At 44.7% G+C, this 20,448-nt stretch overlaps 1 protein-coding gene across 1 annotated transcript in view; it reads right to left on the reverse strand.

Moving 5' to 3' along the window:
* Nucleotides 1-775: 775 nt before the first annotated feature.
* The window catches only part of COMMD5 (COMM domain containing 5), a 47,075-nt gene continuing 27,402 nt past the window's right edge, over nt 776-20,448 (reverse strand). The window contains exons 4-7 of the mRNA XM_083723120.1: nt 12,740-12,790; nt 11,875-11,970; nt 5,733-5,808; nt 776-1,106 (exon numbers count right to left, since the gene is read on the reverse strand). Of these exons, the coding sequence (XP_083579246.1) occupies nt 1,005-1,106; nt 5,733-5,808; nt 11,875-11,970; nt 12,740-12,790 (325 nt within the window). The 3' untranslated portion in view covers nt 776-1,004. The remainder of the gene's footprint in view (nt 1,107-5,732; nt 5,809-11,874; nt 11,971-12,739; nt 12,791-20,448) is intronic.

Raw genomic sequence — 20,448 nt, forward strand, 5'->3', positions numbered from 1 at the left:
GTGGAAACCCTCACACATATGGTTTTCAATTGTAAACTATATGCTGATCTCCTCCAGCAATTTCTAAATCAACTCTGTATCCCCAAATGGAAACCAGAGTCATACATTTTCTATTACCGGGGGGAATGATCAGGAGCTCACCAAGTTAGTGGCTAAATATCTCTATTTGGTTTTTTGTTGTCGAAATACACTGCAGAAGCCAGATCTCCCTGGAGACCTAGAGATGTGACGATAGACTGCTCTGCCTCCTTTCTTTTAGCAAATGTTTTGCACCACTCGGGAAGTGGTAATTCTGTATTGATTTGTTTTGGATGTTGTATGTGATGCCAATAAAGGTTTTACGACACGATACGATATGATAAAGGCCTTGAGTGGAGTTACACAGTTTAGGGATACTTCCCTGCTTCTTCTTCAACAAACTTCAAGTCTCTTATACTTTCATTGTACACAGCACAATGCCAACTGCAATTCTTCTTTAAGCAAACAAGCAAGCACACATGCACACACGCACGCACGCAAGCAAGCAAGCAAACAAACAAACTGAATTTCATTCCTGACAAATTTCCCTGTTTTTCAGCTAAAGGTCATCTGAAAGGCTACAACACCTTTCCCCACCTGTTTTTCTATGCTGCTGGTAGAGCGGGTTGTGAGCAAATCTCTCACAAACCCTTAGAAATAATTAGTGAGATGAATCAGCACTCTTTCAGAAAGGGCTTTTTCACATCTATAGGGACAGCTATTTTTAAAACGTTTCAATGAATCACGCAATAAGGGCTTATCCAACGAGGATAATGCTATCTTTATGTGTAAAACTTAAAGGAAAAATAACAACAATCCAACAGCTGCTTCTAATACACAGGCGAAAAAGTATGTACAGCCACATTATCAGAAGGGTGACGTTGCAATACATGTGATTACAAAACAGAAGCAACTTCTTTTTTGATGGTGTTTCTTGTGTGGTTCTCCTAATGTCTTCAAGCCCCAATAATTTAATCAGAAAGGGTTCAGTCCTGAATTTTCAGAACACTCCTTTTCTCCAGGTCATTCATCTCCTTCAGGATCAGAGCAACATTGTACCTTAATTCTTGGAATTTTCCAGCTGGCACCTGGAACATAAAAATACCCAGAAAGGTCAGGGCACAACATCTCCTTCTGAGAATATATAATAGGCTTGTAGGAGGCCCCTGAATTCTGAACCTATTTAGAGGACAAGTCACCAGAGGAGAAATCCGACAGATCACCTGAACATTATGTCCCCCAAATTGAAATGATCTAATTAATTGCATTTTTGCAAATAGAGTCCACAGATCTTAACTAGCCCACAAAAATTTCCTGCCCAACATCACTACAAAGGGAGACAGTGACTTTCATTTCCTAGCCACTTTGAGCTTACTTCAATTCCGTACCCATGCATCTGGGAGTAAGCGCTTTGGAACTCAGTGGATTTACTCCCAAGTATTTATTTACAAATTGCAAAGCTTTCTTACCTGCCCTTCACTGCAAGGTCTGAGGGCAAGTTATGACAATATGCAATTACAGAAAATGAAATTATAAGAACAAGTCAACAGCATGACAATGATAAAACACATCAATCCATTCCAAACGCAACAGAACAGTATAAATTCAGCAAAAGGGGCGGGTCCCACAAAACACACTACTTTAATCGTCAAAGGCCAGGGGCAAAAAGGTGAGATGTCAGCATCTGTCAGAAGCTGCATAACGACGGTGCCAGATAGGAAGACAGATGTACAGTTTAGAGGCTGCCTCAGAGAATGCCTTTTCCCAGGCTGTCACTCCCTGCAATTCTGAGGATGAGGGATCTACCAAGAGTTCTCTCCTCTGCAGATAATAATAACGTTCAACCAGTTCGCATGTAAAGGATTGTGCCATTAAGTCTGTCATCAAAACTGATTATCAACAGCAGATCTAACTGTTAGATTTATTAGCAGCAGCCTTGCACTTGTTACTCAGGAACTCAAAGATACCAAAATATCGGGGCAGTTTTGAAGTCAGCGGTTAAAATCAGTTTTGAAACATTTAGCTTGTCATCTTGATTGAAAATGGCACACTGCTATATCCAAACATAGGTGAAAACCTGCTCCTCAGGAATAATCACCCAAAATGTGCTAATGATATCTTAAAAGGTGTCCGAATGCACAACTTTCCAAAATACTTTTTAAAAAACAAACAAACCCAAATGTATTGTTGCTTTGATGGAACAACCTCCTGAAAACACCCAGAACAAAACAAACAAGCTGGTTGCATAACTTTGTATAAAGAAAAGCCGCAGTTTCAGCAACTTCTCTGTTTTCCCCACCTCCTGGAGAGTACAGGATCCGACCTGGCCACTTAGCACATGAGTGTGCTGACTTAGAAAAATGTGATAGCTCAGGATCAATTTCTCTTTCAGCCTGCCAACAGCACTAAGGATTTACCTCATCTATTTGCCAAATCCCTTCATTAGATTCATGAACTAAATGAGAGATAATTTGTGGAAATGACTGCTTATCTCCCTGCTGCCAAACATACAGCTCAGTAGGTAGAGCACGTGACTCTTAATGTAAGGGCTGTGGGTTTGAGCCCCACATCGGGCAAGAGTCCTGCATTGCAGAGGGTTGGACTAGAAGACCCTCAGGGTCCCTTCCAACCCTACAATTCTATGATTCTATACCAGGGTCTCCCAAGCTTGCATCTCCAGCTGTTTTAGGACTACAGTCCCCACCATCCCTGACCACTGGTCCAGCTAGCTAAGGATGATGGGAGTGGTAGTCCAAAAAACAGCTGGAGACCCAGGTTTAAGACACACTGTTTGATACCAATTCACCTCTCACATCACACACTTTGTACTCCAGATTAAGCTTTGTAGGATCTACAACAGTGCTGGGAAACCTGTGGCCCTCCAGATGTTGCTAGACTTCAATTCCCATCATCCCTGAATGCTGGGGGTGTGTGTGCTGCTGATAGGGGCTGGATTCCAACAACATCTGGAAGGCCACAGTCTACCCAGCCCTGACCTACATTATGGATTTTCAAATCAAATTTAGGCAAAAAGGAGAACTTGCTCTCTGGAGAATCATTTCTTGTCCGCACCACAAGAACTGCATTCCACATTAATTTCTGCAGAGCTACAATACTGCCCACTCAGTTCCATGTTGCCCCCACCTTCCAAAAAGGAATGGGGGAGAACTTAAGAGCCTTAATGGACCAAGCTAAAAGCCCACCCAGTTCAGTATCCAGCTCTCACCATGGCCACCAGAAGCCTCGGAGTCCATCAGCAGGACATGGGGGCAACCCAATGTTCTCTGCTTGCAGTTTCCAGCAACTGGTATACATGGGCTTGCTAAAACTTGTTGCTTAAACACGAAGGCAGCTTTGCAGGAACCACTCTGAGAAAGAGGTGTGAATCACTAGCAGGGCCCTCCTTTCAAGAAGGCACCATTTGTGTGGGCAAGCACCTCTCCATGGCCGCTGCACTTTACAACCCTGCAATTCTTTGCAAAAGCAGAGTGGCGGCCCTAGAAAGGTTTGAAGACCAAAGCTTAGTGTGAATTTACAAGGCTGTGCACCATAGCTCACTGGGCAGAGCATCTGCTTTGCATCTAGAAGGCTTCAGGTTCCATCCCTGACATCTCCAGGTAAGGCTAGGAGACAACTCTGGAGAGCTGTTGCCAGCCAGCATGCAGGGCTAGATGTAGCAGTGGTCTGGCTTGGTATAAAGCGAGCTTCCTACACTCCTAACTATATCTTGCATCTCAAATGTTCATTAGTTATTTGCATATTTAGATGGCTGAGCTGATTAAAGTCTGTTCAGCAGCAGCAGCAGACAATGCCAGGGAAATCCAGCGTGGCTCCCCTCCCGATGCTGTTGAACTCCCCTAAAACCCCAGCCAACATGGCCAACAGGAACTGCTCTTGGCATCAGTCTGTCTCAAGAGGCAATGGAGTGAGCCTCCTCTCTGGGATGCAAGCCTGGGCAGTGTGTATGGAGGTCCTGGGCTACCCAGACAACAAGACTCTCCTATCAGCCTTCTTGGTGTGGCCCAAAGGAAATCTGAGCAATAGTTTTGGCACCAGCTTGACTGCAGCAGTTGCCGGAAGGAGGAGTACAAGGCGCCATCCAACCGTCTTAGGGACTCCACTCTGGATTTGTGTTGGGTTGACTCCTGAGCCTTTTCTTCTCCCAAAGATGTCCCACAAAGCAGCAGGGCTGGATTTTCCCTTGGGGTTTACTCCCGAAGCCTTTCTCAAGAATGAGTATAGCAGAGGTTTAGGACCAGAGTTTTCCTTCTCCTAGATGAGCTACCTTCCCAGGCTGAAGAACCCCATCTGCCCCTCACCTTCTTCAACAGCTTATTCAGAAAACTACCATCTTGACCATTGGACCCACTACTGGTCTCTTTGTCTCAATCTGCTAGAGCCTGTCTTCGCATGCAGGGGAATTCCCTAATTCACCAAGGGTTTGAGACCCTTTGGCTACCCTCACTTAGTTTACCCAGCTAGTTGAAGCAGTTTTCTGAGTTGTGACTGCTGTCACATGCTGACAGTTTCTAGGAGCCACAGGTGAGAGCGGAGTGCAGGGTGGGGACCAAAGGTGGACAAGCTATCGCAGAAAGAGCATGATGTGTCCCCCGCCAGGGGTGCTACCTTTCCCCTAATACCCCATACACTCCTCAGAAATGGTTGACCAACAACATATGGAGGACCCACACTGACACTTTGTGCTGAATTTCTTCTGAGATGATGAGCTGTGGCTTTTGGAGGAGAATGTTTTTATTAAACAATGCCTGACACTACAAATCAATTATTTCCTATTATATAGGAATATAATTCTGGTATATTCTGCATTTTTGGATGAAATGACCAGGAGATGGTCGCGACAACAAATACACTTTGTTTGATTGACTGACTGACTGATGGATGTTCGTAAGTGGCAGACTTAAGTGTAGTTTCAAGGGAATCTTAAAGATTTTAATTTATTTTTAAAATGCAAATAAATGTAAGCTGGATAAACCATTAAGGTGAATGCATAAGAAGTGAACTCCTATGAAGATCTGCTCAGAAGGAAGTACCTTAAGCTCAATGGGACTTACTCCCAGGTAAGTATGTATAGGATTGCAACCTAAGTGTATGGGAAACAGTAAACACATGAAGCTGCCTTATATGAAGTCAGACCAGTGGTCTATCTAGTTCAGTATTGTCTACACTGACTGGCAGCAGCTCTCCAAGGTGTCAGATGGATGACATTCCCAGCCCTATCTGGAACTGGACCTGAGACAACTGGCATGCTCTATCACTGAACCAGAGCCCATTCAGTTGGATATTTCAGACTTGTTTGCTTTTCATGTTTCTCTCTGAATCCAGAAGAGCAAGAGATATTTCCATTTTTTCACCCATCAAGCTCAGCCCTTGTTGGGGTCTCCTTCTTGGATTTTTCCCTAAAGCACACAACCCTTATGCCTCGGCACTGTTGTTTTAACCTCTTAAACCACATCACTCACTCAGTGAATATTGGAAATAGAGATAATGCAGTGCACTCTGAGAGCTTTAATTTGTTTTGCAGCCCAGGTCACCCTGTGCCTGATTCTTAAGAGCAGTCTTTCAGAGAACTCCATACAAATCCATGAATATAAATTGCTTCCAAAGGCTTTCTAAAATTCCTAGTAAACAGCTATTCACTGTCGTACGAAGAATATAAAGCAAGCCCACTCTTATTTAGCAATGGCAGTACTTACTTCAAAGCGATGAGCTGACCCGTCAGAGAGCTTCAGTTGCATTAAAATGGATGGCTGCAAAGCCCGAGCCAATGAGCTAAAATCAATCACATTATTACCATTAGAGTTGCTAGGGGAACAAGGAAGACTTGGACATGAGTCCTTTACATGTAGTGCAAAACAACAACAACAACAACAACAACAACAACAACAAAACCCCACAGGCAGTATCTGCTACATTCCAGGGGAATGTGTGCCTTTAAGCTGGACAGGAAACCAGATCCAATTAATGGCCACAACATCTGGACTCTACATGTAAGCAAATGTGGGCACATGTGTAAAAAATACAATGCAAATTATCTTAAGATATAACCACTATATGAAAAACACAGGTGTTAGGGTTGTCTTAAGCATATGCGGCACTGGGGTGCAAAGACCTGCCCGGCGCCCCCCCCCCCCAGCCCAGCACAACAAACAAGCCCGAGGCCTTGGCAACTGAGTGAAGCCAGGCGCCTCGTGGTGTGAGCAGCATGCGCTGGGCAGGCCTACACCAATCCCAGCATGCGCTGGGCAGCCCTACACCAATCCCAGGCGTGCAGGAAGGTGGAGCCAGCCAGCCGCTTCAGTGCCTCACTGGCTTGCTCGCCCCCGAACTCACGGTGCAGAGCTGCCCATAGCAGAAGAGCCTGCGGCGGCGCTCTGATGGGTGGCCACTTCCCCAGACTCCAACTCTTGGGCCCCAGACTCTTGGCCTGGTCCCCCTGAGAGCCTGGCTCCCGGGTGCCCCGCACCCTTGGTGCCTATGGTTAAGACGGCCCTGACAGGTGTTCTTTAAACCATGCACTCTTGGAGGAAACTGATTTTATAGAACCATTTCAATGAAAGTCTAGGCCCATTTTGGCACAGAAACTGCTTTTTTCATAGGCCTTTGGCTAATTAAACACTCTACAGTCTTATAAACCGTGTGTGCACGCGTGTGTGTGTTATTGTTTTGTTTATTGTTAGGCTATGTATTTTTGTGTTTTTATATTGCAAACCGCCTTGTGATACTCTGAGGAAGAGCAGCATATAAGATTTAATAAATACCGTATTTTTCGCTCTATAGGATGCACTTCCCCCCTCCAAAAATTAAGGGGGAGCGAATGCCGGCTCCTTGGCTTCAGCGATAGCAACGCGATGCCTCCGAAGCACAGAGGGAGCACTCCCTCCGCGCTCCGGAGGCTTCGTGTTGCTTTCGCTGAAGCCTGGAGAGCGAGAAGGGTCGGTGCGCACCGACCCCTCTCGCTCTCCAGGCTTCAGGGATAGCCACCTGAAGCCTTTGGAGTGCAGTGGGAACTTGCGCTCCGGAGGCTTCGGGTTCCTTTTGCTGAAGCCGGGAGAGCAAGACTCTCCCGGCTTCAGCAGAGAGGGAGAGCTGTGCAGCGCCCCTTCAGCAAAGCGGGAGGAGAAATGGAAGGGGCTCTGTTTCTCCTGCCGCTTCGCTGAAGGGGCGCTGAGCAGAGAGAGGAAGAATTTTCCCCCCTGTTCTCCCCCTCCTATTGTCCGGTGTGTCCTATGGTCTGGTGCGTCCTATAGAGCAAAAAATACGGTAAATAAAATAATTGACGAACTCTCCACAGTTTAAAGCATGAAACAAGATGTATTCCTGGAGACTATGGTTACGTGCTTAAATAATCATTATTGCTGCTATCGTTTTATTGTTTCTTGTGACTTCATCATTTATATACTTCTACCCCCACCCCCCACCCCTGAATGAAAGAAAAACTGCTGGGGCTGCCCTATCAAAGGCTCAAACAGCTGGGCCACTAACACAGTATTACCTACTGTGACAGGCAACTGCTCTCTTAAGATCTCAGGAGCAAGCCTTTTCTTCTTCCTATCAGAGAAGTTTTTCACTGGAGATGCAAAGGACTGATCTAAGGTCCTTCCACCAAGCCAAAAAAGGTCACATAACATTATAATCTATCCCATAGTATGATGTCAGCTGCTTTCAACCTGGTATTCTGCCCCCTCTAAATTCCTTAATTCCCCTAATGCTGGTCCCAGCTAAGTCCCGCTCAGAGCAGACCCACTGAAATTAATGTGCATGACTAATTTTGCCCCATTAATTTCAATGGGCCCAGGTTTGGTTGAATGCAACCTCCTGCTCTCTCTCTCTCTCTCCTAGCAGTAGGATTCATTTCTGAAAGTGTTATGAGCATTGGCAATCCTCAGTAGGGATGCACTCTCAGCAAACTCGCACACAGGAAGTCAACAGGGTGGCAGGGGAGAGCAGTTTTCCACTACAGTGGTACCTCGGGTTAAGTACTTAATTCGTTCTGGAGGTCCGTACTTAACCTGAAACTGTTCTTAACCTGAAGCACCACTTCAGCTAATGGGGCCTCCTGCTGCTGCCGCGCCGCCGGAGCACGATTTCCGTTCTCATCCTGAAGCTAAGTTCTTAACCTGAGGTACTATTTTTGGGTTAGCGGAGTCTGTAGCCTGAAGAGTATGTAACCTGAGGTACTACTGCGTTTCTCATTTGTGGAAAATTTTTCCATTCCTGAAAATATACTGTTTCATAAAGCTAATTAGAAACAGGCTGATTGCATGATGATATCACTCAAACTGGGCAGTTTCAAAAACAGTGATTCACTCTCTGCTACCCTGCAAAGCAGGTGAAGGCCACCATCCCCTTACCTAATAAGCAACCTTGAGTCATTATTGTTTGTTCAAGGTTTTCTAGCTGGATGAGAACATCTCTGGCTTAGGTGTTCCTGCTGCTTTGCTTTCAAAATTATATTTAGTTGCTTTTATGGCTATGCTTGTAAACAACCTTGAGCCTGATATGGAAGACAATCTGTAAAATAAATTAATGAATTTGTATTTGCAAAAGTGGGCGGCAGGCAAGTTGAAAGGTGTTAAACTGAAGGAGTTTAAATTTGATTTGATTTGATTTGAAACCAAAAGCACACATAATTAAAACACGGGAAATTAGATCTAAATAGAGTTAGGGCATATGGGGATTGAAAGTTATCAAAACAACAACGACAACCCAACATCAGCTGAGAAAGAAACCCATCTCTCTGAAAACTGGACAAGGACATTATAGCAACCAAACTGAGGGAAGGGCCTTTCTGGAGCCAGCCTTGTTGAACTCTCCCCAGAAGTAGAAAATGAATCACTGTGTGTGCCATTCTGCCAGCCAGTTGGCCTCTACCAAAATTAGAAAAGAAACCAGCAGATGCCAAGAGCTCTATGGCCAAGAATGAACTCTCCCGTGCCTGTAGGTGAGGCTGTTTCCTGAGGATAAACAGGAAGTTTCTGGGGGAGCTGGCAAGGGATGGAAACCAAGAAGGAAGAAAACCCAAAAATGGAACCCACGTTCTCCAAGGAAGGACTGTTTACACCTCCCAAAACAACTAAGGTGAAGAATATTTAGCTATGTGTTCTCCAGTCTTTCGTTGGTGCGCAATATATAATAAAAGCCACTGTGATGATAGTACTGTTGACTCCAAATAAATAGAGGGATCCAGCTCCTGTCAGGTCAGGTTTCTCTACCTAAAACATGTTCAGCAGATTACTGTATTTTTTGCCCTATAGGACGCACTTTTTCCCCTCCAAAAAATGAAGGGGAAATGTGTGTGCGTCCTATGGGGCGAATGCAGGCTTCAGGAAGCTATCCACAAGCTGTGGGAGAGCTGTGTGAAGTCGCCCCCCAGGCTTTGGGCTTCGCACAGCTCTCCCACGGCTTGTGGAGAGCTGCCTCTTCTGGGGGCTGGGGTCGGGGGAAGCTCAGGCTTCCCCCGCGCCTGGGGGAAAAATTCTTTATTTCCCCCCCAAAAAAACTAGGTGCGTCCTATGGGCCGGTGTGCCCTATGGGCCGAAAAATACAGTACCTTGAGACACTGACTACCCGGCAACTACATGGAGCCTTTGTTGAACCAAGGTTCCAACAGATGCCTTCAGTATACTTAGAAGGGAGACACCCAGGAATCCCCAATATGGAACGCAAATGCATTTATGGATGCAATCAGGTCGAGGGTATCATCCAATACCTGCTGATTTGCCCCTTATATACCATATTTTTCTCTCTATAAGACACAAATTTTCCCTGCCAAAAATTAAGGGGAAATGTGTGTGCGTCTTATGGAGCGAATGCAGGCTCCTTGGCTTCAGCGATAGCATTGCAAAGCCGCCAAAACGCAGAGGGAGCGCTCCCACTGCGCTCTGGAGGCTTTGCATTGCTATCGCTGAAGCCTGGAGAGCGAGAGGGGTTGGCATAGGCGCCGACTCCATGGGGCCTGAGGGGGCCCGAGCCCCCTCAAAAATTCATTTGGGGGGCTCCGCCCCCCCCCCAATAATTTAAGAAAATTATTAGTTATATTATGCTTTGTAAAATCACAAAATTATGTTGGTATTTTTTATTTTCCTTGTTTGACGATAGTTACCTTTTAAAATACATTCAGTAATGAGTTAAAACAAATAATTATTACGGTAGTAAAAGAGGCGGCGCGAGTAGTTTTGCTCGGTGCGTGCGACTGGCCCAGCCCCTCTTTCCTTTTCCTCTCTTCTGCTCTCCCGCCGGGCGCCTGAGGGAGAGTTACTTAGCGGTTCTGAGGAGCCGCTGTTGTTTCGGCAGGGGAAAAACCGCCGCCCGCGAACTGCCGAGCTCCCTCTCTCTTTCCAGCCCCTCTCTCTCTCTCTCTCTCTCTCTCTCTCGCTATGGCCAAGGAGGAGGAGAAGCCCTTCAGCCAGTCTATGGCCGAGTGGCGGAGGTTCATCTACAACCCCAACAGTGGCGAGTTCCTGGGGCGAACGGCCAAGAGCTGGGGTGAGGAGGGCGAGCGAGCGAGCGCGCGCGGGGAAGGGAGGGGAGGGGGCGGCCGGCACGAGGGGCGGTGGGAGGCACTTGCCTTGCCCACCACGCATCTCTCTCCTTCTCGGTCTCTCTCCCTCCCTCAGCTGGCGAGGGGGCCACGAGGCGGGCGTCAGCAGCAGCAACGGGCCGGGAGCGGCTCTTAGAAAACTTCCCGGGGCAGGACCCCGGTATGGGCCCCCCCAATATTTTTTATAAGTCGGCGCCCCTGGGGGTTGGTGCACACCAACCCCTCTCGCTCTCCAGGTTTCAGGGATAGCTGCCTGAAGCCTCCGGAGCGCAGCGGGAGCTCCTGCTGTGCTTCGGAGGCTTCGGGTTCTTTCGCTGAAGGGTAGGTGCCCCTTCAGCTAAGACCCAGCACTCCTTCAGCAAAGCGGGAGGAGAAACGGAAAGGGCTCCGTTTCTCCTGCCGCTTCGCTGAAGGGGCGCTACGCAGAGAGGGGGAGAATTATTTTTTCTTGTTCTCCCCCTCTAAAACAAGGTGCTGCCTATGGTCGGGTGCGTCCTATAGAGCGGGGGAAAAAACGGTACAATGCACGGACAACTTTTTTTTATCTCCTCTTCTCAGGCTGATCCCCTTCAGGAAGTGACAGTCGAACGCTTAGGCTTCGCTGATAAAAGATCTACAAATTACAAACCTGGTAGCCAAATTTGCTCTGTTCCAGTTATGTTAATGCTTCCTAATTTTAAATATTTATGCTTTAAACTTTTTATGCTGCAAACCTTTATAGGTTATGTCATGTGATTTCAGAAGAAAGTCTTGCTCCTGCCTTTGTAAAGGCCTTTGGCTATACACAATAAATGGATGGATGGATGGATGGATGGATTGATTGACTTTCAGCAGACCAGCTCCCTACTTCCCTGTCTGCTACAGCCTGGAAAATTACCAACTATGAGAATGGCAGACTGTCAATTGGCAACAAGAACACGATCAGGGTCCCTCTGGGTTTACATCTGTTCTGGTAGTTAGGCTTTTCCTAAATGTGCTTGAGAAGGTGCTTATTTTTTAAGAATGTGGCGGCTCTGCTAGATGAAACCAAAGGCCTGTCCAGTCCAGCATTCTGTTCTCACAGAGGCCACCCTGAGGCCTATGGGAAGCCTGCAAGAAGGACACTCTCTTTCTCATGACCCCCAGCTACTGGAGGTAACACATAATCTTCATGCTCATGTTTTCCTAACCAGGTGGGACCTGGCTGAGGGGAGATTTGAGTTTGGGGGGCGGGGCACTTTCCCATCTGCCCAAACTGAGCCAGCCTCCACAGACACCCACTGAAAATTCAGGCATGGGCTTCATATATCCTGTACCTGGTAGAAATGGCCACATCTACCCTCCACTTGAAGTCTTCGATTCTAGGCAGCTTACTAGCTTGCTTCTGAATGGCCTCTTCAAGAGCAGGTTGCCTGTTGGTGAGAAAAATTGAAACGGCACTCAAGAAAGCAGGAGCGAGACTCTTCAGAGCAGTGGCGCGCTTGGAACCTTTGTACCCCAAGGGGCACATTCCCTTCTGGACAATTTTCCAGGGGGCCACACCCAGCAGTGGGCAGGATCAGAGGCAAAAGCAAATTTTACCTTTGTATACCAAGCTAACTTTATGCACACACTCACTTAGCTGTCTGCCCCCTCCATTCAGGCAAGCAAGAGAAATAGCCAGAGTTTAGCAAATTCCAGCCAGGCAAAAACACTCAAGGAGGGTATGCAGCAAGACACTGGTGTGGCATAGGGAGGGAGGGTGGCATAAGGCGGGTGTGTGGCCTGGAGAGGATTCCGAGGGCCAGACAGAGAGGTTGGGAGGACCACATTTGGCCCCAGGGCCAGAGTTCACCAACATTGCTCCAGAGGCAATGAACTGGGGGAACTGGAGTATGACTTCAGTGAATAATCTAAAGAGTAAGGTATACTGCCATGACTAAGGAACATGGGCCAGTATCAGTGTCTGGGATATTAAGGGGATCCTCTTGGTACATCCACCACCCACAAGAGAGGGCATTCTCTGTGGTAACCCCCTAATTCCCCCTCCTTAATTAGGGGGAACCAATAAACTTTCTGATAAATGGCTTGTTCAGAAATATATTAAATGAAAGAATAAGACCTTGTGGAGAGAAATATAGGTTAGGGAATGATGCAAATCTCAAGAAAGGGAAAGGGAAAGACTGAAAATTTCAAACTTACCTGTTTCCAAAGACTACAGTGCCGAAGTCCACAATGAAATCTTCTGGAATCCTTAAAATAAAAGAGCAAATTGAGGCAAACGGCACACGAACCCCACTATGAAGTATGTCCTCCTCCCAGTTATTAAAGGAAGAAAAGATAGTAGCTTACTGGATGTGGAATTGCGTTTTAGGAAGTCCCCCATAAGGAAAGCCAGCACAACAACCTTGTGGTCAAACTATACAGAATCAAGTTTTTAAAGAGAGATTTTGGTCACAGGTGTGTATTTCAGCCTAAGGGTCTTGGACAGCTGATTTTGTTATCACAAATGCTTCTCCGATGTTTTAATTCTCTAATGTTCAATTTCTGTTTTGAATTCTGTATATTGTATTTTGTAAGTTGGTTTGGGCCCCAGGTGGTGAAAAGTGGGGTATAGATTTTTTTTAAAAGATGAGTAAATGGAACAGGGAAGTTTCCCTAGCTGAGTGAAAACCTCACCCAGAACGTCAGGGTAGGAGAGGAGGTGAGAGGTGAAAGGATTGGGGAGCCGGGACTTCCGGAGGCGGCGCGAACGGCAATGGCTGCCCTCTTCTAACTGGGAGAGGGAAGCTCCGCTGAGAACGGGTCGTCCGCTGCGGCGAAGCGGAGACCCACTTTGAAAAACCACAGGCGGCAGAAGCCTGTGGCCTCGGGACACGGCGGGCGCCAGGAGCGGCCCCCGAAACGTTGAAGGGACCCCGTAAGGGGCTCCGGATCGCGGAGGGGGTAGCGGCGCTGTGGGTCATCACGCAATCAGCGGAGCGAAGCCGCGTTGCTGCTGCCGGTGAGCGCTGACCTTTCTTCCTTGAAACTTCTGATTCGGAAAACAACAACCCGTGAGTAACAAGGACTATACAAAACTTTAAGATTTAAGAATATTGAATTTGGCCGAAAGCGGAGTGACGAAAAACAGGAAGTCCGTCTTCCACTGACACTGAACTTCAAAGTAAAGAGCTGGAGAAGTGGAGGCAAAGAGCGAACTTTCAATTTAACTGATCTGGGCACCCACTGAAATTAATTTTAAGCAGATTAAGGACTCTAAGTATTTGATTTTATGACTTCTATGGGATTGTGATACCTTTCTTCTATTTGGATTACAATTTAAGCAAGAAACCCAGGTGCTGGAACTGCCTGAGTAGCTGAGCACTCAGCCTGCAGATTTGGATACTTTGAACTGAAACTTTGAAATAATCTGAGGGAGTCTGGACTTGCTATTTTGAAGCACCTTTCTGAATTCCAGTAAGCACTGTCTGAAACATTGTGGCTTTTTAAATACTAACTCTGCCAAAATCTATCTTAGTGAGGGTTCCTGGATATTGAATTAGATTTTATTTTATTGGAATTGATCTCTTCCCTAAAGACATTTTAAGCTCCCCCTAGAGGATTTGGGACTCACAGCAGTGACATTGTTTTACTTTCCTTTTCCCGGCCTCCCGTTTGACTGTTACCATCTGGGCCGTTGCTTTCTCATGGGAACAACTCAGCTTGACCTTGACTTTTAGATAACTTTGGAATGAGTGGCGCAAAAAGAAAGGGACCAAAAACCAGACAAACAACTCTAACAACCTTAACCGCAGCCTCACAGGCACGCAGATCATCTGTGCCTACTTTGCCTTCTGAGGAAGAAGCTGCTTCTCTGCCACGGGCAGGGGAGGGAGAAACTGAGGAATTACAATTGGAAGATATGGCCTCAGGAGCAACTGGCTCCATTTTAGAGAGAATTCTTGATAAATTGGAGTCTTTGGATAGAAAAGTTGATCAGCAAACAGCCAAAATTGATCAAAATACAGAATGTTTAAATAGATTAACTGGACAAGTTGCACAGAATGCTCAAGCAATTGGAGAACTGAAGGAGGCTGCAGGTGAAAATCAGAAATTGGCTGAGGATACCAGCCAAAGACTGGGAGAGTTAGAAAAAGAGGTAAAACCACTCAGTAAACAAGTAGGTGAACATCAGACCTATCTTTCTATGATAGAACTTCGGAACAGGGAGACCAATTTAAGGATAAGGTCGATACCAGAAGTGGAAGAAGGCAACCTAGCTGAGTTTCTGACTAAAGAATTTTCCAAGTTTTGGAACCTAGAGGAAAAAGATTTTAAAATTGTATCAGCTTTCAGGCTTGGAAGACTTATAAAAAAAGAGAAGCCCAGAGACTGTTTGATAACGTTGAGATCAAAGGAGGAAAGGGACAAGATTTTGGGCCTGCATTACGGAAAGTCACTGGACATTTCGGACAAAAGAATTGAAATTTACAGGGACATCCCTAAACAACTGTTGGACCTTAGATCTGGCTATTTGGAACTAGTAAAATTGTTGAGGAGCAACTCAATCATCTTCAGGTGGGACTTTCCCCAAGGATTATCTTTCACTTTCAGAGGGAAGAAGATCAAAATTAGAACATTGGAAGATAGAGATAAGTTTCTGACTGCATACGGAGAGGACCTTCATAAAGGACTTGAACTACCCGCGGGGCCTGAACCACCAGGGGTACCTGCACCATTGGACCCTAAAGACCCGAAGAACAAAGTACCACCCCAAGGAAAATAACCAGATTTATTCAGGATGTCTCTGCAACTTTTAAGCTGGAATATAAATGGCTGTAACATTCCGGAAAAAAGGAGGAAAATTTTTCACATATTAAAAAAGGAACAATTGGACATTATTTGTTTACAAGAAACACATGTGACTAGGCTCCACAGAAAAGTATTAATAAATAAAAGGCTCGGCCAGGAATTCATATCTTCGGACACAGTAAAGAAGAGAGGTGTGGTGATATATGCAAAAGAGAGCCTTTCACCCAAATTTCTATTTAAAGATGAACATGGAAGAATTTTGGCAATCGAAATACAACATCAAGGAGAGAAAATCCTGATATTAGGAATTTATGCTCCAAATGAAGGTAAATCGGAATTTTATAAGAAGTTGCATGAGATTATGCTGGATTATCTGGACTATAACAACATCATTATGATGGGAGACATGAATGAGGTCGTATCAACTAACATGGATAAGTCACAAAGCCAAAACGTCACAAAAGACGGAAGACTACCAAAGACCTTTTTTGAAATGACAGACAATATGGATTGGATTGATATCTGGAGAGTGAGAAACCCCTTGGGAAGAGAAGGAACATTTTTCTCTGCAGCCCAGCTGACTTGGACAAGAATCGACCAAATATGGATAACTAGAGGTCTGGCACCCAAGGTCAGAAAGGTGGAAATCTGCCCAAAGACCTGCTCCGACCATAATGCACTGAAAATGGATATGACACTATTACCAACCGGTTCCTTTAGATGGAAGATGAATGACAATTTGTTTAGAGATCAGGAGATCATTAAGAAAGCCCAAAAAACTTTGAAGGACTACTTTGAGATAAATATGAACACTACGGTGGAAAAAAGAACTATTTGGGACGCAAGCAAAGCCGTGATGAGGGGGTTCTTGATACAACAGAATGCTGTAAAGAAAAGGACACAAAACGAGAGGAAAGATAAGATTTTGGAGAAAATCAAAGAATTAGAGAAGAAGTTAAGATTAAATCCGAAGTCACAGCCGATTCTGAGAGAAATCAAACTTCATCAAGCACAATATTCTAAACTGATAAATCAGGAAATAGAGTGGAAGATTAAACTAATGAAACAAAAAACCTTTGAATCGGCAAACAAATGTGGGAAACTGCTAGCGTGGCAGTTGAAGAAGAGACAAAAATTAAATACAGTTACAAATTTGGAAATTGAAGGAAGAAACATTCAGAACCCCGTGGAGATTAGAAAATGTTTTCAGAAATATTTCAAAAAATTATATACTCAAGGGCCGCAGGATGAGGTAGAGATTAAACAATTTTTGGGAAAAAATGGACTTAAAAAACTCTCACAAGAAAATAGATCACTCCTGAATAGTAAAATAACACGACAAGAGATTGAACAAGCCATTCAGAACATGCAATTGGGCAAATCTCCAGGACCAGACGGGTTGACCTCCAAGTATTACAAGACATTAAAAGACTATTTGATACAACCACTGATGGAGGTCAGCAACGAAATTATAGAGGGGAAGAGGGCGCCGGAATCGTGGAAGGAAGCTTTCATCACATTGATACCCAAATCGGAATCGGAAAAGACACAACTCAAGAACTATCGTCCCATCTCCCTTTTAAATGTGGATTACAAAATATTTGCAGACGTTTTGGCAAGAAGATTTTAAAAAGTTCTAAATGAAGTAATCCATAAAGACCAGGCAGGCTTTCTCCCAGGTAGACACATGTTTGCTAATACAAGAAACATTATTGACATCTTGGAACTTTTGCAAACAGACATAAACATAAAAGCAGTGTTAATTTTCATAGATGCGGAGAAGGCCTTTGATAATATCTCTTGGAAATTTATGAAGGGAAATTTAAAAGAAATGGGAGTGGGACGGGGTTTTGAAAATGGGATTGAAGCAATATATTCAGAACAAAAGGCTAAATTGATAGTTAACAATGTGGTTACAGAAGAGTTTAAAATTGAAAAAGGAACACGACAAGGCTGCCCGATTTCCCCTTTGTTATTCATTTCGGTTCTGGAGGTGCTCTTGAATATGATCAGAGGGGACCGGTTGGTGCAAGGGATTCAGGTCGGAGCGAAACAATATAAACTTAAAGCTTTTGCAGATGACCTAGTTTTGACCCTGCAGGAGCCAGAATCTAGTACGAAAAGAGTATTACAACTGATTCAAGATTTTGGGGTAAACATAACAGCAAAAAATCTGAGTCTTTTTAAGGATAACTATGAAAAATGCTGGTCCGAAATTAAGAGAGACTTAGACAGTTGGACAAAATTGAAACTTTCTTTGTTAGGCCGAATTGCTGCTATTAAGATGAATGTATTGCCAAAAATGTTGTTTTTGTTTCAAACACTACAGATTGTGGACAAGACGGAGTGCTTCCGGAAGTGGCAGAGAGACATCTCTAAGTTTGTCTGGCAGGGCAAAAAGCCCAGAATTAAGTTTAAGATATTAACTGATGCGAAAGAAAGAGGGGGCTTTGCCCTGCCAGACCTAAAGCTGTACTACGAGGCCGCAGCTTTCTGCTGGCTAAAAGATTGGCTACTTCTCGAGGACACTGACGTTCTGGATCTGGAAGGTTTTAACAATGCTTTTGGTTGGCATGCATACTTATGGTATGACAAGGTTAAGATCAATAAGGCCTTTAAGAACCATATTGTCAGGAAAGCAGTATTTAATGTCTGGACAAAATACAAAGACTTATTGGAAAATAAGACTCCGAGGTGGCTTTCGCCTCTGGAAGCTAAGGCCCGAAAAAGACCCAATATGGAGGCCAAATGGCCAAAATATTGGGAAATACTAGAAAAAGATGGAGAAGATTGGAAATAGCAGAGTTTGGAGAAAATGAAGGATAAAGTGCGAGACTGGTTACATTACGCTCAGATTAAAGAAGTTTATAAAAATGACAGAAAGTTAGGGTTCCAGGTGGAGAAATCGAAGTTGGAAACAGAATTGTTAGAACCAAAGACTAAGGTACTATCTAGAATGTATAACTTGCTGTTAAAATGGAATACACAAGACGAAATGGTTAAATTGGCTATGATAAAGTGGGCACAGGACATTGGGCATAACATTATGTTTGAGGACTGGGAAAGGTTGTGGACCACTGGGCTGAACTTCACCGCATGTAATGCTCTGAAGGAAAATGTAATGAAAATGATATATAGGTGGTACATGACCCCAGTTAAACTTGCCAAAATATACCATTCGTCTGATAATAAATGTTGGAAATGTAAGGAAAATGAAGGAACATTCTTTCATCTCTGGTGGACTTGCCCTAAAGTGAAGGCCTTCTGGGAAATGATATATAATGAGTTGAAAAAGGTATTTAAGTATACCTTCACTAAGAAACCAGAGGCCTTCCTTCTGGGTATTGTCGGCCAGAAGGTGTTAAAGAAGGACCGAACATTTTTTCTGTATGCAACAACGGCAGCAAGGATACTCATCGCTAAGAACTGGAAAACGCAAGATCTACCCACACTGGAAGAGTGGCAGATGCAGCTGATGGACTATATGCAACTGGCTGAGATGACTGGCAGAATCCGAGACCTGGGAGAAGAGAGGATCGAGGAAGACTGGAAGAAATTTAAGACGTATTTACAAAAACATTGTAATTTGGTTGAATGTTAAGAAGGATGCTAGATTATAAATAATCGGCCACCACTAAATTAGATTTGAATTTGATGATAAGTGAGATTAAAGAAAACAAAAACCTTTTGGAGAATTGCTAGATTGTATTTAAATGAGTGGATATAAGATTGTAAACAAGTTGATAATTTGCTTGGAAAAACTTTTTAACGATGTAAGTGGGAGCGGGAGACGTGAGGGAGTCCAAAGAAGTGATGAAATCACGTTTAGATATAAGTAATGTTGTTTATTATTTGTGCATTTGTATCAAAAATTTTAATAAATATTTATTTAAAAAGAAGAAGAAGAAAGGATTGGGGAGCCAACAGTTCACCAACGTAGCTGGTGATGGAGGCAGGAAGAAGAGTCTGTGGCTCAGTCTCCACTATACGTTTAAAGTGGTATCATACCAATTTAAACAGCCATAGTTTCCCCCAACACGGGTGGCGCTGTGGGTTAAACCACAGAGCCTAGGACTTGCCAATCAGAAGGTCGACGGTTCGAATCCCCGCAATGGGGTGAGCTCCTGTTGCTTGGTCCCTGCTCCTGCCAACCTAGCAGTTCGAAAGCACGTCAAAGTGCAAGTAGATAAATAGGTACTGCTCCGGCGGGAAGGTAAACAGCGTTTCCGTGCGCTGCTCTGGTTCGCCAGAAGCGGCTTAGTCATACTGGCCACATGACCTGGAAGCTGTACGCCGGCTCCCTCGGCCAATAAAGCGAGATGAGCGCCGCAACCCCAGAGTCGGTCACGACTGGACCTAATGGTCAGGGGTCCCTTTACCTTAGTTTTCCCCAAAGAATCCTGGGAACTGGCATTTAGGAAACCCCTATCCCGCACACAGAGCTACAACTTCCAGAGTGGTTTAACAATCAATCCCTCTTGCCAAGGAACTCTGAGTATTGTAGCCCTAGGCAGGTTAAGGGGTGGGTGTGTCTCTGAACAACATTCAGCACCCTTAACAAACTACAGTATCCAGGATTATTTGGGGGAAAGCCATGGTGGATATGATACAGCATCATTGCAACAGCACTGATGCATTTTTAAACCCCAGCCAAACCTTTGCGAGCTGGTCTTGAGTTCTCTCTCATTTTCTCTCTCTTGCTATGTCCAATGACAGGATGTTTCAAATGCAGCCTCCGCAGCACTTTAGTGCTTATGCAAAGCCTCTGCTCTACACCACCCGGCAGAGATTTTGACTAAGTCCACGTAACAAATGGCATATTTTGCTTGCTAATTAGAACAAGCGATCACACCCAGACAATACAGGCGGATTCTGCTTGTTATATCACCGTCCTTTGAAAACAGAAGGAAATGTTTTAAAAGTAGGACAGGGCGTCTCATTCAGAAATACCAACTGTCTTGCTATTAACAACAACAATAAAAAGTTTGTGTGTCTGTGTGAGGGAAGGTATTAGTGGGTAATTACATGCGTGCGAGAAAGATATAATTTAGGAGAACTGATAGAGGCCCATCTCTTCTATATAACATGCACTCAGCACCACATCAAAAAAAAAAAAA

This window comes from Podarcis gaigeae (assembly GCF_964106915.1).
Source record: "Podarcis gaigeae genome assembly, chromosome: Z".
Classification (NCBI taxonomy): Eukaryota; Metazoa; Chordata; class Lepidosauria; order Squamata; family Lacertidae; genus Podarcis; species Podarcis gaigeae.